The sequence below is a fragment of the Hylobates moloch genome, unplaced genomic scaffold, assembly GCF_009828535.3.
Source record: "Hylobates moloch isolate HMO894 unplaced genomic scaffold, HMol_V3 SCAFFOLD_5, whole genome shotgun sequence".
In the NCBI taxonomy this organism is placed as follows: Eukaryota; Metazoa; Chordata; class Mammalia; order Primates; family Hylobatidae; genus Hylobates; species Hylobates moloch.
The window spans coordinates 100268325-100284357 of record NW_026652280.1 but is presented as its reverse complement, the minus strand read 5'-3'; the positions used below and the strand labels follow the sequence as shown (position 1 = coordinate 100284357).

The window sequence follows — 16033 nt, the reverse complement described above, 5'->3', positions numbered from 1 at the left end:
TTGTGTCCACTTTTGGTTTATTTGGGGGGTGGGTGGGAAGGATCATGAAGAGAGGGAGGTGAGAGAGGGACTGAGGGTTCTGAAGCTGGAGTGGGGGCTGCTTTGGGGGCGGGGGATGTCTCAGGTGGTCTGTGGGGCTCAGGGCTGGTGAGAATGCTGGCAGGCTGATGGGCTTCAGGTAAGGGATGCTGCCCGTGCTTCCTCTGCTGAGGCCCCTTCTCCTCATCCAGGTCACTAGTGAGGAGAGGAAGGGGGTGGCCAGATCACCCACCTTCTGTCTTCACAGGTGCATCCCTGCCCCCTGCCCTGCCCCATCTGTTCAGATCCGGCTCCTGTTCCTTCTGAGCAACTCCTGCTCTCTCAGGCCCATGAGGCGTACCAGCCCATGGCTGTAGATATTTTCTGATTTTAGGCTGATGCTGAGTGGGGGCAGTGACTTGCCTGAGGCCACATGGCTAGGAAGGGCAGAATCACTAGTGACCTCAGTGGTCACACCTGCTCAAGGCTCAAGCTGTCCCCTCTGCTGACCCAGCTTATCCTTTCATTGGGCCCTCTAGAACGTCTGAAAAGAAAGCTTTGCTTCCCCTTCAACCTCTTGACTCACCATGACCTCCACTGCCCCATTCATACTGGAATGTGCCCACTGGACAGTTTTCTTTGCAGTCCTCCCAAGAGGAGGCAGCTTAACCTTCTCAAACCCAGCTGGCCTGTAGTGTTTTTTTGCAAAGCCCCTGGCTGCCATGACAGCTGTACCACCAGCGCTGTGGCTGTCTCCTCAGGCCTGCCAGACACCTGCCACATCTGTTTAAGATGCCGGCTCTGGACTCCTGCTGTTTGTATGGTCCTGCAACCTCCTCGTTAGAGGACCCATCCAATTCTCTGGCCTCTCAATCCCTAACCTCCTTGGTCCTATTGACCGTCATCTCTGTTCCCACTCAGACGTCTTCCTCAGCCTTGGCCTTTCACTGGATTCACTCCAGAGTTCTTCCCTGGCCATGGCCCCCTCTCTGAGCCCCTCCTGTTCAGCCACCTCTCCCTCCTGGCCACTGCCCCTGCTCTAACACGTCATCAAGACAGAGACCCTGGGCTGCCCCCAGGGGCCTTAGCCCTTCCTCTTCCCCAGTCATCTTAGACACTCTTACCAAAGACACCTCAATTCTCACTCCATCTTGTCCTCCTGACCTGCCCAGAAAAAGCCCTCCACCCATGAATCCTATTCATGGCTACCACATTTGCCAGAGAAAATCACATAACCAAGCGCACTGGAGCAATCATTACAAGTGACGGCTTCCAGCATCATCTGGGCCTTTGACGCTACCTGGAAATCCCTTAACCTCCCTAGTCGGCTTCTTTGCACACTTGCCACAGCAGGTCTTTCAACCTCTACCACCCACTCCTTGAAACCTTTATTCCACTCCCAGCCGCCTGCTCTGCTCTCTCAGCAGGTGCTATTGCCTCCTACTCCCCAAAGACAAGCGAGGCCACCAGGCTGGAGTGGGCTCAGCTGCTCAGGGGAACCTATATGCTCCCCCTCTGCCTTTGCCAGCCTGCTGCTTTCTCAGGCAGGCCACCTGGTCCACCTGGCCCTGGAGCCCAAACCTCTCTCCCCAACACTCTTTTACACTGCCTAAATGCTCAAATCTTCCTGTCCTTAGATCTAGAAAACGCTTTTAGTGCTGAATCCCCTTCAAGCTACTTTCTTGTTCTATGAAGCTAACTCTCTTTCTCTTCACCATCAAGCTTACATTTTTTTTCAAACTACAGCACTCATTAGATTAAAAGCATTATCAAACTCCTGGCAACAGTGATGTGGGAGCCACATACCATATTTCTGAGTCAGTTATTTATTTATTTATTTATTTATTTGTTTATTTTGAGACGGAGTCTCGCTCTGTTGCACAGGCTGGAGTGCAATGGCACGATCTCGGCTCACTGCAACTTCCGCCCCCTGGGTTCAAGTGATTCTCCTGCCTCAGCCTCCCAAGTAGCTGGGATTACAGGCACCTGCCACCATGCCTAATTTTTTGTACTTTTAGTAGAGACAAGGTTTTACCATGTTGGCCAGGCCGGTCTCAAACTCCTGACCTCAAGTGATCCGCCTGCCTCAGCCTCCCAAAGTGCTAGGATTACAGGCGTGAGCCACCAGGCCCGGCCTTTCTGAGTCTTCTTTACCTGACACCCCTCAACCCATCATGACAGATCCAGTTTTGGTCTTCCCGATGCCATGAAAAATATTCTCACAAGCCACTCCAGTGATTTCTTAACTGCCTGTCACCTGTCTTCACATGATCCTACTTGATTTCTTTTTTTTTTTTTAATCTTCTAATTTTTTGAGACTGGGTCTCGTACTATTGCCCAGGCTGGAGTGCAGTGCTGCAATCTTGGCTCACTGCAGTCTCAGCCTCCCTGGGTCAAGTGATCCCTCCCACCTTAGCCTCCTGAGTAGCTGGGACTAAAGATGCATGCCACCATGCCCAACTAATTTTTGTACTATTATCTTTTTATTTATTGAGACCAATCCTCCCTCTGTCGCCCAGGCTAAAATTCAATGGCACAATCTTAGCTCCCTGCAACCTCTGCCTCCCAGGTTCAATCAATTCTCCTGCCTCAGCCTCCTGAGTAGCTGGGACTAACAGAGGCATGCCACCACTCCTGGCTAATTTTTGTATTTTTAGTAGAGACGGGGTTTCACTATGTTAGCCAGGCTGGTTTCGAACTCCTGACCTTAAGTGATCCTCCCACCTCAGCCTCCCAAAGTGCTGGAATTACAGGCGTGAGCCACCATGCCCTGGCAAGTTTTTGTATTTTTAGTAGAGACGGGGTTTTGCCATGTTGCCCAGGCTAGTCTCGAACTCCTGGACTCAAGTGATCAGCCCACCTCGGCCTCCCAAATTGCTGAAATTACAAGTGTTAGCCACTGTGCCCACCCCCCTACTTGATTTCATATGTTTGGCTCTCCTGCTGTCTTCAGCCTCTCCCCTCCCTGTCCCCTCCCACTCTCCTGCCATGCCCTCTGCCAGGATGATCTAGCTCATCCTCTCTCTTACAGTCTCTAACTTAACAACCCCCCAAAAATATACCTCCAGCCCGGAGCCCTGCCCTTTTCTAACTGCCCCCCGGGCATCTCCAGCTGGATGCCCTACAGACACCTCAAAGATCTCAAACTGGGCCAGTCGTCTTTCCCCAGAACCTGTCTATCTTCCTGCCCTAACACCTGCCCAGGCCCAAGCATAGAAATCCCAGTCACGCTCAGCACCTCAGTCCTGAGGCCATCACGAACTTCTCCCAGACTAAGACAAGCTCCTCTCTGACCTCCCTGCTCCTGCCCAACCTCCACTCTGCCTTCTTTGCTTATGGTCTTTTTTTTTTTTTTTTTTTCTTGGAGACCGAGTCTCGCTCTATCATCCAGGCTGGGCTGGAGTGCAGTGGTGTGATCTTGGCTCACTGCAATCTCTGCCTCCTGGGTTCAAGCAATTCTCCTGCCTCAGCCTCCCGAGTAGCTGGGACTACAGGCATGCACCACCAAACCCGGCTAATTTTTGTATTTTTAGTAGAGATGGGGTTTTGCCATGTTGGCCAGGCTGGTCTTGAACTCCTGACCTCAGGTGATCCACCTACCTCGGCCTCCCAAAGTTCTAGGATTACAGGCATGAGCCACCGTGCCCGGCCCGCTTATGGTCTTAAAAGACAAATATGAGCAGCCGGGCGCGGTGGCTCAAGCCTGTAATCCCAGCACTTTGGGAGGCTGAGGCGGGTGGATCACGAGGTCAGGAGATCGAGACCATCCTGGCTAACACGGTGAAACCCCGTCTCTACTAAAAACACAAAAAATTAGCCGGGCGTGTTGGCGGGCGCCTGTATTCCCAGCTACTCGGGAGGCTGAGGCAGGAGAATGGCGTGAACCCAGGAGGTGGAGGTTGCGGTGAGCCGAGATCGCGCCACTGCACTCCAGCCTGGGGGACAGAGAAAGACTCCGTCTCAAAAAAAAAAAAAAAAAAAAAAAAAGACAAATATGAGCATATTACTTTCCAACCTAAGCTTTTCAAATGACAAGGTTCTTGCCCATTTCTTCCCACCTTGACTTCCAACCTCATCATTCTCTGAGGTCTCGACCCAGCCACACCCATCCCTTGGGCTCTACCCTTCTGAATGCCTCACATTCTCCAAACCCACACAGGCCTCCCCTTGGAATACTTTCCTCTACTTCTCAGCCTAACAAACCACTAAGTTGCCCCCAAAATCCAGCCCATGGCCAGGCACCATGGCTTACACCTATAATCCCATAATCCCAGCACTTTGGAAGGCCAAGGCGAGAGGAAGGTTTGAGCTCAGGAGTTTGAGACCAGCCTGGGCAACATAGTGAGACCCCCGTCTCTACAAAATAATAATAATAATAAAATAATAATAATAAACAGGCATGGTGGTGTTCCTGACATCCCAGCTACCCAGGAGACTGAGGTGGGAGGATCACTCGAGCCCAGGAGGTCGAGGTTGCAGTGAACTGGGATTGCGCCACTGCATTCCAGCCTGGGTGACAGAGTGAGACCCTGTCTCAAACAAAACAAAACAGAACAAAACTCCAGCTCATTTATCACCTCTTGTATGAAGCCTTCATTAATATGCCCCTTTTCCCAAATTGGCTGTTGTGTCCTCTGTGCTGTCCAGAGTGTACTTCACTCCTTTGTCAGGGTACTGTCCACCCTGTTATCTATTTGATGTCACTCTCCCCAAGGGCATGGTGAGCTCCTCCAGGGCCACGGTGCTGACACAGAGCAGCTGCTTGGCAAACCTCAGTTACTTCCCCTCCCCTCGTGTCTGTCTCAAGCCCTGGCAAAGGTCCAGACACCCAGGAAGGCCTTTGTAAATGGAACAGAACATGCTTAGGCCTCACAAATTCCAGGTGCCAACTCCTGCTTCCTGCTCACCTGGACTCGGAAGTGGACTCCATCGAGAGGCTCCTGCCGAGCACTTCTTGGAGCTGTTGCTGCAGTAACCATGCCTGCTCAGGGTCCTTCCTTTGAGCTGCAGCCAGCCATAGCTGAGGGCCCTCCTCATCGCTGGAGTCCCTGGAGAAGACTCTCATCTCAGTGGCCTGCAGACATCCTGGGAGAAGGGTGGCTACTTCCACTGCCCCTACAGACTCCAGCCACCCCATGTCACTGAAAGACTCACAGCTCCAGGTCCAGATCCCCCTGGTAGGAGAGGGGAGATGCACACACGGAGCAGGTATTGTCCAGGAGGCGGAAGCAAGTGAGGCAATAGAGACCTGGTGGAGGCATGGGGAATGGAGGTGAACCCAAGCTCACCCACCCACCCTCTGTGCTTCCTGGTTGCCAGGCCCTGCCTCCCCTATCACAGCCCTGGAGGAACCATCCTTGTCAAGGGGTGCACACTAGGGAACTGCTGCAATGCCACTTGCATATAAATCCTATTCATAAATACCCGGGAGAATAAAGGCAAGCATGGAGAAAAGGAGCTACCTGAGGGCTCTGTGTAAATGAGAACGTGCATAGTAACGAAGGGAGGGGCACAAAAGATGAGGTACAAGAGAAGTCCATCAAGGAAGGACCACAGTGGATTGTCATATGCAAGTGGGGTAAGTCCGAGCAGGGAGAGGCACACGCCCCAGGGGGTCTCACCTTGGCAGCCCGGGGTACTGCAGGACACAATGTTCTCCATGTCTCCCTCATCCTGGGGCTGCCCACAGCCCAGGCAGTAGGCCTGATGCAGCCAAAAGTGGCTGACAAATGGACCCAGGCAGGGGCACCTGAGAAAACGGTCACTAAGCAGGCCAGCCTAGCCAGCTTAAGCCTCCTCACTCCAGCACCAACCTCCAAATGGCAGGGAGGACTTCCTGACTTCCTGCAGTACATCCTCCATCCCTCTGATTTCAGCAGCAACCTCTCCATGGCCCTGCCTTCCTTCCTCCCTTCACTCCTCACTCCTAAGAATTCCCACCTCTCACAGCGTTAAGGGCATGCAATGGGCATTCTTTTTTTTTTTCTTTGAGACAGAGTCTCGCTGTCACCCAGGCTGGAGTGCAGTGGCACGATCTCCGCTCACTGCAGGCTCCGCCCCCCGGGGTTCACGCCATTCTCCTGCCTCAGCCTCCCGAGTAGCTGGGACTACAGGCGCCCGCCACCTCGCCCGGCTAATTTTTTGTATTTTTAGTAGAGACGGGGTTTCACTGTGTTAGCCAGGATGGTCTCGATCTGACCTCGTGATCCGCCCGCCTCGGCCTCCCAAAGTGCTGGGATTACAGGCGTGAGCCACCGCGCCGGGCCTGCAATGGGCATTCTATTCAACCAAATCTCTTGACACTTAGAGAGGACAGAAATCCATTCTGACTCCTGGCTCTTTTTTCTATCCCCTCTTGCCCCACCCCTATAGAAAAGACAGTGGCCTCACCGACTGGCCAGCACTAGGAAGGCACTTCTGTGGCCCTGGTCAGCCGCCCGCCGCCTCACTGATCGGTGCAGGGCAGCCAACAGATTGGTTCGGCGGCTTAGAAGTATGTTGTACAGGTAGGAGATCCTCTCCTGGTGCAGGGAGATCAGGGATGGTGTCCCACTTGACCCTGTTTTGTCTGCCTGGAATGCCCTCTGCACCCATCTCCACTCCCTACCTTTTCCTTCTATCCAACTCCTATGAATCCCTCTAGGTTTGGCTCAAATGCCCCTTCCTCTGGGAAGTCTTCTGGACTTGCCCAGGTGGCGTTACCACTCTCTCCTCTGGGTTTCCATAACACTTTTATTCATTCCTAAATAAAAGTGCTTTTTGGCCGGGCGCGGTGGCTCACGCTTGTAATCCTAGCACTTTGGGAGGCCGAGGCGGGCGGATCACGAGGTCAGGAGATCGAGACCACGGTGAAACCCCGTCTCTACTAAAAATACAAAAAATTAGCCGGGCGTGGTGGCGGGTGCCTGTTGTCCCAGCTACTCGGAGAGGCTGAGGCAGGAGAATGGCGTGAACCCGGGAGGCGGAGCTTGCAGTGAGCCGAGATCGCGCCACTGCACTCCAGCCTGGGCGACAGGAAATCCCAGCTACTCAGGAGGCTGAGGCAGGAGAATCGTTTGAACCCGGGAGGCGGAGGTTGCGGTGAGCTGAGATCGCGCCATTGCACTCTAGCCTGGGCAACAAGAGCAAAACTCTGTCTCAAAAAAAAAAAAAAAAAAAAACAGAAAAGAAAAAGAAAAGAAAAGAAAAGAAAGCTTGTCTGGCCTGTCTCGAGTCTGTGAGCTCCAGACTGTGTCCGGTTCATCTTGGCATCCTTGGAGACCAGCAAAGAGATAGGGGAATACAGTATATGCTCAGTAAATGATTAGTAAATGAGTAAACCGATGGTGAGGGTTTTTTGTTTGTTTTGTTTTGTTTTGTTTTTTTGAGATGGAGTCTGGCTCTATCGCCAGGCTGGAGTGCAGTTGTGCAATCTCGGCTCACTGCAACCTCCACCTTCCGGTTCAAGAGATTCTCCTGCCTCAGCCTCCCAAGTAGCTGGGACTACAGGCACGCACCACCACGCTCAGCTAATTTTTGTATTTTTAGTAGAGATGGAGTTTTACCATGTTGGCCAGGATGGGCTCAATCTCTTGACCTCGTGATCTGCCTGCCTCGGCCTCCTAAAGTGCTGGGATTACAGGCGTGAGCCACCACACCCAGCCCCAATGGTGAGTTTTTAATTACACCTCAACATGCCAACACTGCCCCCACCCCACCACCATGTTTTTTTGTCTTGTTTTGTTTTGTTTTGTTTTGTTTTTTTGAGACAGGGTCTCACTCCTTTGCCAGGCTGGAGTGCAGTGGTGCAATCATAGCTCACTACAGCCTTGAATTCCTCGGCTCAAGCGATCCCCCCTAGTAGCTGGGACTACAGGCACACACCACCATGCCTAGCATTTTGTTTTGTTTTCCTTTTTTTTTCTTTCTTTCTTTCTTTTATTTTTAATAGAGACAGAGGCTCACTTTGTTGCCGAAACGGTCTATAACTCCTTGCCTCAAGCAGTCCACCTGCCTCAGCCTTCCAAAGTGCTGGGATTACAGGTGTGAGCCATGCTGCCTGCTCCACTCTCCCCCATTCCTCATCCCCCACTCCCAAACCTCTGTGATTTTAACAAAACTTTGGATGTAAATACTGTCTCAGGAAGCCCCACCCCAGAGGCAGCATTTCTCCCAGCCCCCGCTTGGGTCCAGAGGCTTGCAGTCCGGGTCATTTGCTTTGGAGTTCAACCAGAGGAGAGAAGGCTGGGGCTGCTGAAGGATGTCAGCTCCCAAAGCCAAAACAGCCAGCCACTAGCTAAGCCCCCTGGCGAGGGGGCAGGGACTAGCTCCCAGCCCTGGACCCCTCACCTGCTCCCGGGATGGGTAGTAGGAGGCACAGATGACTCGCCGCAGCCGGCTGACATAGCTGCCAAACAGGGTGATGAAGAAGCATAGGCCATACATGACACCTGGGAGCACAGCAGCCACAGTCAGCCTCACCAGCAGGCACAAGTGCCAGCCCACCCCTGGTGCCCCCCCCACCCTCAGCAGTCTGCACCCCTCATTTCCCACATGGTATCCACGCCCCCAGGGACCTCAGGGTATGGTTGATACCAATGACTATGTAGCCAGTGTTGTCAGGCTCCGAGGGACGAAGGAGACAACGCCGGGACAAAACACTGATGTTGCCTTGCTGCAGGACATCAAATGCTGACACCAGGTCACGATAAATATTCCCAGCATAGCCAGTCCCTTCCACAGTTATAGACACCAACACAGGACCTGGCACAAAGACACTGTGTGAGTGACACTCATGGAAGTTGCTATGCAGAAAAGCCCACACCTTCTGGAATGAGGAAAGTGGAGCAGCCAGGTCATAGGATGACTCAGGCCCTCAGCTGGGGGCCTCTGATGCCTCAGGCACCCTCATGGTGCCCTGGGGCCTGACCTCAGTTCTGGCTCCTAGGACTGGCCCCATGGTCCAGCTGGGTGGTACTGGTGTCTGGTCTTCCTATCCAAGCCACCACATCTAAGATGACCTTAATGGTCAGTGAGTCCACCCCCCTGGCCTCCATGACCACCCAGAAGCATTTTTTTTTTTTTTTTTTTTGAGACAGAGTTTCACTTTGTCACCCAGGCTGGAGTGCAGTAGTGCGATCTTGGCTCACTGCAGCCTCAACCTCCCAGGTTCGAGCGATTCTCCTGCCTCAGCCTCCCAAGTAGCTGGGACTATAGGCACATGCCACCACACCCGGCTATTTTTTTTTTTTTTTTTTCGTAAAGAGATAGGGTTTCACCATGCTGGCCAGGCTGGTCTCGAACTCCTGAGCTCAAGCAATCCACCTGCCTTAGCCTCCCAAAGTGCTAGGATTACAGGTGTGAGCCACCGAGTAAGGCCCCCAGAAACATTTATTGGCTGAGCACTGACTGTGTAGCAGACACTTAACCAAGTGCTTTATTGTTTGTTTTGGGGTTTTGGTTTTGGTTTTTTAGGAGTTTTTTACTTACTCTTTTTTTTTTTTTTTTTTTGAGACAGGGTATCACTCTGTCACCCAGGCTGGATGGAGTGCAGTGGTGTGATCTCGGCTCACTGCAGCCCTGCCTCCTGGGTTCAAGTGATTCTTGAGCCTCAGCCTTCCTAGTAGCTGGGATTATAGGTGCCCACCACCACGCCTGGCTCATTTTTTTGTATTTTTAGTAGAGACAAGGTTTCACCTTGTTGGCCATGCTGGTCTTGAACTCCTGACCTTAGGCAATCCGTCTGCCTCAGCCTCCCAAAGTGCTAGGATTATAGGCGTGAGCCACCGCACCTGGCTCACATTCTCAATTAATGGCTTACCAGGCACTCGACACACATAATTTTATTTTATTTTATTATTATTATTTTAGACAGAGTTTCACTCTTGTTGCCCAGGCTGGAGTGCAGTGGCAGGATCTCGGCTCACTGCAACCTCTGCCTCCCAGGTTCAAGCGATTCTCCTGCCTCAGCCTCCCGAGTAGCTGGGATTATATGCACCTGCCACCACGCCTGGCTAATTTTTTGTATCTTTAGTTGAGATGGTGTTTCACTATGTTGGTCAGGCTGGTCTCAAACTCCTGACTTCAGGTGATGTACCCACCTCGTCCTCCTAAAGTGCTAGCATTACAGGCATGAGCTACCCGCCTGGCCCCAACACACGTAATCTAATTTACACCTTACAGTGACCCAGAGAGGTTGCTACCGTTATTATTCCACTATTCAGATGAGGAAACTGGGCCAGGACAGTGGCTCACACCTGTAATCCCAACACTTTGGGAGGCTGAGGTGGGTGGATCACCTGAGGTCAGGAGTTCGAGATCAGCCTGAGCAATATGGTTAAACCCCGTCTCAACTAAAAATACAACTGGACATGGTGGCATGTGCCTGTAGTCCAGGCTACTTGGGAGGCTGAGACAGGAGAATTGCTTGAACCCGGGAGGCAGAGGTTGTAGTGAGCCAAGATTGCATCTCTGCACTCCAGCCTGGGTGACAGAGTAAGACTCCATCTCAAAAAAAAAAAAAAAAGGCCAAGCATGGTGGCTCACACCTGTAATCCCAGCACCTTGGGAGGCCAAGGCGGGCAGATCATGAGGTCAAGAGATCAACACTATCCTGGCCAACATGATGAAACCCCGTCTCTACTAAAAATACAAAAATAAGCTGGGCATGGTGGCATGTGCCTGTAGTCCCAGCTACTCAGGAGGCTGAGGCAGGAGAATCACTTAAACCTGGGAGGCGGAGGCAGTGAGCCGAGATGGCGCCACTGCACTCCAGCCTGGTGACAGAACGAGACTCTGTCTCAAAAAAAAAAAAAAAAAAAAGAGGAAACTGAAGCTGAAGGGGTTAAGCAACTTGCTGAAGGTCACCGCCTAATAAAGGACAGAGCTGGGATTTGAACTCCGGCCAGTCTGACTCTAGAGCTTGCATTTTTAACTACTCTGTATGTTATAATCTTGACCTAGACACAGGTGTTACTAGGCAGAGCATAGAGTTGAAAGAGTGGCACACTTGGGGGCTGCTGAGTAACAGTGACATGGGGACATTCAGGCAGTCACCAGGACTGAGGATGGGAAGAGGAGAAGGCTTGGGAGCAGGCGGGGAGATCAGGAGCAGGCCGAAGGGCCTGCAGTGGGTGAGTGGGAGGAGGCTGTCATGTAGGCACTCACTGCGGGCCACAATCTCCCCCTGCAGCTGGTGCCGGGCCAGGTCAAGCACCCAGAAGACAGCATAGTCTAGGAAGACTAGGAACAGCACGAGGAGGAGGTGTCGAATAAGGTTGAAGGTCTCCAGGATGTAAAAAAACTTCTCCCATTGGGACAAGAAGATGGAGCCTGAGCAGGAGTGGGATGGTCAGGAGGATGCTCCCCAGTTCTCCCGTCCACCAGACCCTAGTTCTTGGAGAGGCCTCCTGCCCCTGATCAGGCGTGGGCCTGTCTGCTCATCGGGAATACGGAAAAGAAAGGAAGCTGTGAGGACTCTGGCAAGCATGGAAAACACTCTTCAGCGGAAGGGGCTCCGTGGCTAGAAGGGAGGGGCCTGCCTAGCATCTCCACCTGGCCCTGTGGCCTATTCCAGTCTCAGGAGCCCTCCCTCCTAGGGCATCCCTCATCCCCTTACCTGCCTCCCCACCTCCCAGGCAGTCCTCCCCCTCCATATTAGCACTTCCTGCCCACCCCGGGGAAGCCCTCCCAACTTGACTTCCCTCGCTCTGTATCCATCCCCTGCTGTCCTGATGTGCAGGGTGCTCCCAGAAGCACCATCTGCCCCTCCTGTCTCTGGCTACTTTCTCCAAGGGTGTCTATGTTCCCCTTTCAGACTGCAGGCTCCCCAAGGACCAGGCAGTGTCTTCCCTCAGCCTGAAAGTTCCTTAAGCTCTGGGTTGTGTCTCCTCCCTCTAGCCTCTGCCCCAAGCCCATCCTGAGCCCTGCCTGTGCAGGGGCTTAGGGGCAGGGCAGCGGGGTGGGGGGAAGCCCTGGCCTCCCTGACTTGGGCTTTCCCTGTCCTCAGGGCCCTCACCCGGTAGGATGTAGCGCCTGGCCTCGTGAGCACTGAGCGGTAGCACTGTGGGCAGCCCTGCCGTGGAGCGCACAGCCTCCATGCACAGGAATCGGCTGGTGATGTAGATATTGTCATAATGGTCCCAGTTCAGGTAGCAATACCGGTAAAATAGGGCTCTGGGAAGGGGAGGTGGAGCACATGTGAGGCCCCTTAGGACCCCGGGCCAGACCCCACAGGGCATCCGCGCTTCAACCCCACAACTTCAACCTCCCTGGATGCTGGGGCGGGGAGAAATGAGCTGCTCCCTGCAGCCCTGGCCCTGCACCCCCCCGCGCTGCCCGGCAGCCCCTCACTGGCTCACTGGAGGTAGAGAAGCACAAGCAGCAGAGGCGTGGTGAAGCCCATCAGAGCCAGGGCCTCTCGGACACGGTGCAGCTTCATGCTGACAGCCTCGTGGAGGTCCATGGCTACCTGGGACAGGCTCCGAGAGGCATTGAGATCCACAGAGAAGTGGTGGGTGGCTGTCATGTTGAACTCAAACTCCTGACGCACCCGGTTGAGCAACTGAATCACGGCTGGGGCCAGCAGGTTCAGGGGAGACGTGGGCAAGGAGAGTTAGGAGAGGGTGGAGCTGCCCCTGGGGAGGGGCCTGGAACAGCCCAGGGGGCGCAGCTCACAGACCAGCTGGGAACCCCCCAGTGCTTGGGTCAAGGTGGACTGAGGAGGGAACAAAGCCTCCACATATCTGTGCCATCGCCACCACATGCTCAGCACCCAGCATGACACAGGGCATGCAACAGATGCCCCTAAGAAATGATCTTGATGACCTGTGTGGACCTGAATGTGGACAGGAGGCCCTGGTTCTGTTCCCAGCTCCTGCTCTCAGAGCAGGCTGTGGTGAGGCACTGGCCCTTTGCTGGACCCCAGTTTCCTGATCTGTACAGCATGGATATGCGCCTGGGTGACCACTTGAGTCCCTTTCTTTCTCTTACATTCTCCTTTATGGGCTGGGAGCACTGGGGGCTGGACATGGCCACACCGGGATGAGGGAGGGAGACCACTAGGGAGCACCATGTGTGGCAGGAGGGGGTCACTCACGGGTGCTGATGGTCTGGCGCAAGAAGGGTTGAATGTATTTAGGGATGACGCAGAACACCTGGACCACTGACGGGCGGAGTCGGCTGAGTGTCGGAAGGAGGGGCACAGCCAGGCCTGCCCCCCCACCTCTGGAGACCTCTTCTCACAGGGCCTCTTTTCGATTTTCCTATTGGCCTCCACATTTGCTCAAAACCTTGTAGCACCTCCCTGTCGCCCCTCTCTCCCAGCACCAGTCCCTCCCTACTGCCCACCCCCATCCCCAATACTGGTCCCACCAAGCTTATTGGTTCCTCTCTGTTGCCCCCTAATGGTCCTCCTGGGCCTGCCCTCCCAACTGACCCCCACATTCCCACCCTGCCCCACCCCACATCGGCTCCTCCCCGCTGGCGGGCCCTGGTTTTCTCACGGCTAGCAAGTCCACAGAGCGCCAGTTTGAAGGGCATGAGCACGTAACACAGGTGGTAGGCTCGTGGTATGACCATCATGCAGCTGTCCTTGGCATCATCAAAAACTCTTGCACACTTCAGGTAAGGGTTGCCCAGTTCCGAGTTGCACACATCGCCAATGTGCAGGAGCCACTGCCATACATTCCGGAGAGCCCTGGCTGGGGACAGCTGCAGGGTTGGCACCCAGGGCTGGAATCCTACAGCCTCTTCTCAGGGGTTTGGGGAACAATACCACAGTACCCAGGGCTGGAGAGGCCTATGGTCAGGGACCTGGCTGTGCTGTGTCCAGTGAACACTAGCCAGCACCCAGAAGGGGCCCGAAAAGCCCTGGACAGGGATACAGGTGAGGAGACTGAATTTTTTTGGTTTTTTTGTTTGTTTTGTTTTGTTTTGTTTTGTTTTGAGATGGAGTTTCGCTCTTGTTGCCCAGGATAGAGTGCAGTGGAATGATCTCAGCTCATTGCAATCTCCGCCTCCTGGGATCAAGCGATTCTCCTGCCTCAGCCTCCTGAGTAGCTGGGACTACAGGTGCGTGCCACCATGTCCAGCTAACCTTTTGTATTTTTAGTAGAGACGGGGTTTCACCATGTTAGCCAGGATGGTCTTGATCTCCTGACCTCCTGATCCACCACCTCGGCCTCCCAAAGTGCTGGGATTACAGGTGTGAGCCACCGCACCTGGCCCCCCCTCCCCCTTTTTTTTTTTTTTTTTTTTTTTTTTTTTGAGACGGAGTCTTTCTCTGTCCCCCAGGCTGGAGTGCAGTGGTGCGATCTCGGCTCACCGCAACCTCCACCTCCTGGGTTCACGCCATTCTCCTGCCTCAGCCTCCCGAGTAGCTGGGAATACAGGCGCCCGCCAACACGCCCGGCTAATTTTTTGTGTTTTTAGTAGAGACGGGGTTTCACCGTGTTAGCCAGGATGGTCTCGATCTCCTGACCTCGTGATCCGCCCGCCTCAGCCTCCCAAAGTGCTGGGATTACAGGCTTGAGCCACCGCGCCCGGCTCCCTTTTTTTTCTTTAGAGATGGAGTCTCACTTTGTCACCCAGGCTGGATTGGAGTACAGTGGCACGATCATAGCTCACTGCAGCCTCAAACTCCTGGGTTCAAGAGATCCTTCCACCATAGCCTCCCCAGTAGCTGGGACTACAGACATGCGCCATTACATCTGGCTCGTTTTATTTATTTTTTGTTTTTTTATTTTTTATAGAGACCAGGTCTCGCCATGTTGCCAAGGCTGGTCTCAAACTCCTGGGCTCAAGCAAGCGATCCTCCCACCTCGGCCTCGCAAAGTGCTGGGATTACAGGCATGAGCCACCACACCTGGCCAAGACTGGGTGCATTTTGAGTCCCCAGGGGTAGACATGCTAATGTGCTTACCTATGTGTTTCACACCATCCATGATTGACCGAAAGAACTTGCGGACCCGGTCAGCCACCTCTTTGGTCTTCTGGGCAATAGCTTTAATCTTGTTTAGGGCACCTGATGGGTGAGGGACAGAGGCACTTTGGAGTCTTCTCCTCTAGGGGCTGGTTCTCACCATTGCCCCTTAAGCAGGGAGTGGAGAGGAGGCCACCATTCCAGAGGCAGGGAGCCTGGATTCTGGGGCCTGGGAGATAGTTAATCTGGGAGTGGAGGAGGCCAGAGAGCAAGGAGAGAGGGTTTAGCTGTGCCCAGAGTCCCTTCCAGGCCCAGATGCTCTGCGATTAGCACCAGCAGAGAAGGAGGCCAAAGTACTGTAGAACATGCAGGATGAGGGGGGCGAGGGGGGCCCGTGGGAGACAGTGGTAGAGGTGGGGGACTTACTGACAAGAGGTTGCTTGGCCCTCTGTAGCACTTCAGCGGTCTGGTTCAGGGCCAGCTCTGCCCCACAGGCTACAGCCTCGCTGGCCCGGGTGAAGTTGCGTAGAGTGTTGGCACAAGGCCCTTGAAGCACCAATCCAAAAGTAGCCACCAACAGTAGTGTCCGGCCCTGCCCTGGGGGCGACAGCTCTGTTAGAACCAAGACCCCAGCCCCAAACATGGCAGCAAGTCCCTTACATAAGCCTTCAGCTTTCCCTTAACCTCTGCCTCTCCTCCAGCATCTCTCCTGCCCCAGCACCAGCCCCAGGACCTGCCCCCTAGCCCTGGGTGCCAAGCTCACTGGAGAAGGCCTGGGGCAGCAGCAGGAGGACAGTGGCTCGGACCTGGCGAGAGAATCCCATGCCCAGGCTAAGGAAGGTGGCCAAAGTGAGGGTGCCCACCAGGCAGCCCCAGGGGCTGTGGCCTTCCACCAGTAGCTCCAGAAGCCCGTAGGCTGTGGCTAAAGACAAGCCCAGGGTAAAGCCTCCCACGCTGCGAACCACAGCTCTCGCCATGCTAGGCTCCTCTCCCCCCAAGGGGTGCACAACATCCTTCATGACTTTGGGCATGGCTGCTGAGACCAAATGTCTGCCTGTCTCCAGGAGATGCCCGCTGACTTCTGTGCTCCTGGAATTTCTCACTGTATTCTAAGGT

General features: G+C 54.0%; 1 protein-coding gene across 3 annotated transcripts; it reads right to left on the bottom strand.

Annotated features, from left to right (window-relative positions):
* On the bottom strand, nt 1-16028 carry DCST2 (DC-STAMP domain containing 2). 3 transcript variants are annotated; one of them, XM_032154384.2, is made up of 15 exons: nt 15681-16028; nt 15344-15514; nt 14918-15019; nt 13500-13697; nt 13094-13159; nt 12357-12570; nt 12014-12171; nt 11164-11328; nt 8593-8760; nt 8347-8447; nt 6409-6539; nt 5640-5767; nt 5173-5266; nt 4926-5066; nt 1-234 (listed from the first exon to the last, which is right to left on the bottom strand). In XM_032154384.2, the coding sequence occupies exons 1-15, from the start codon at nt 15946-15948 to the stop codon at nt 18-20; spliced, it is 2322 nt and encodes a 773-aa protein (XP_032010275.1). In that variant the 5' UTR covers nt 15949-16028; the 3' UTR covers nt 1-17. The 3 variants fall into 3 exon arrangements, 2 of the variants coding, with proteins under 2 accessions (XP_032010275.1, XP_058295202.1); XR_009213615.1 differs by having other exon boundaries at nt 87-234; nt 5173-5192; nt 15681-15948; XM_058439219.1 differs by lacking the exon at nt 13094-13159 and having other exon boundaries at nt 11-234; nt 15681-15941.
* Nucleotides 16029-16033: the final 5 nt, after the last annotated feature.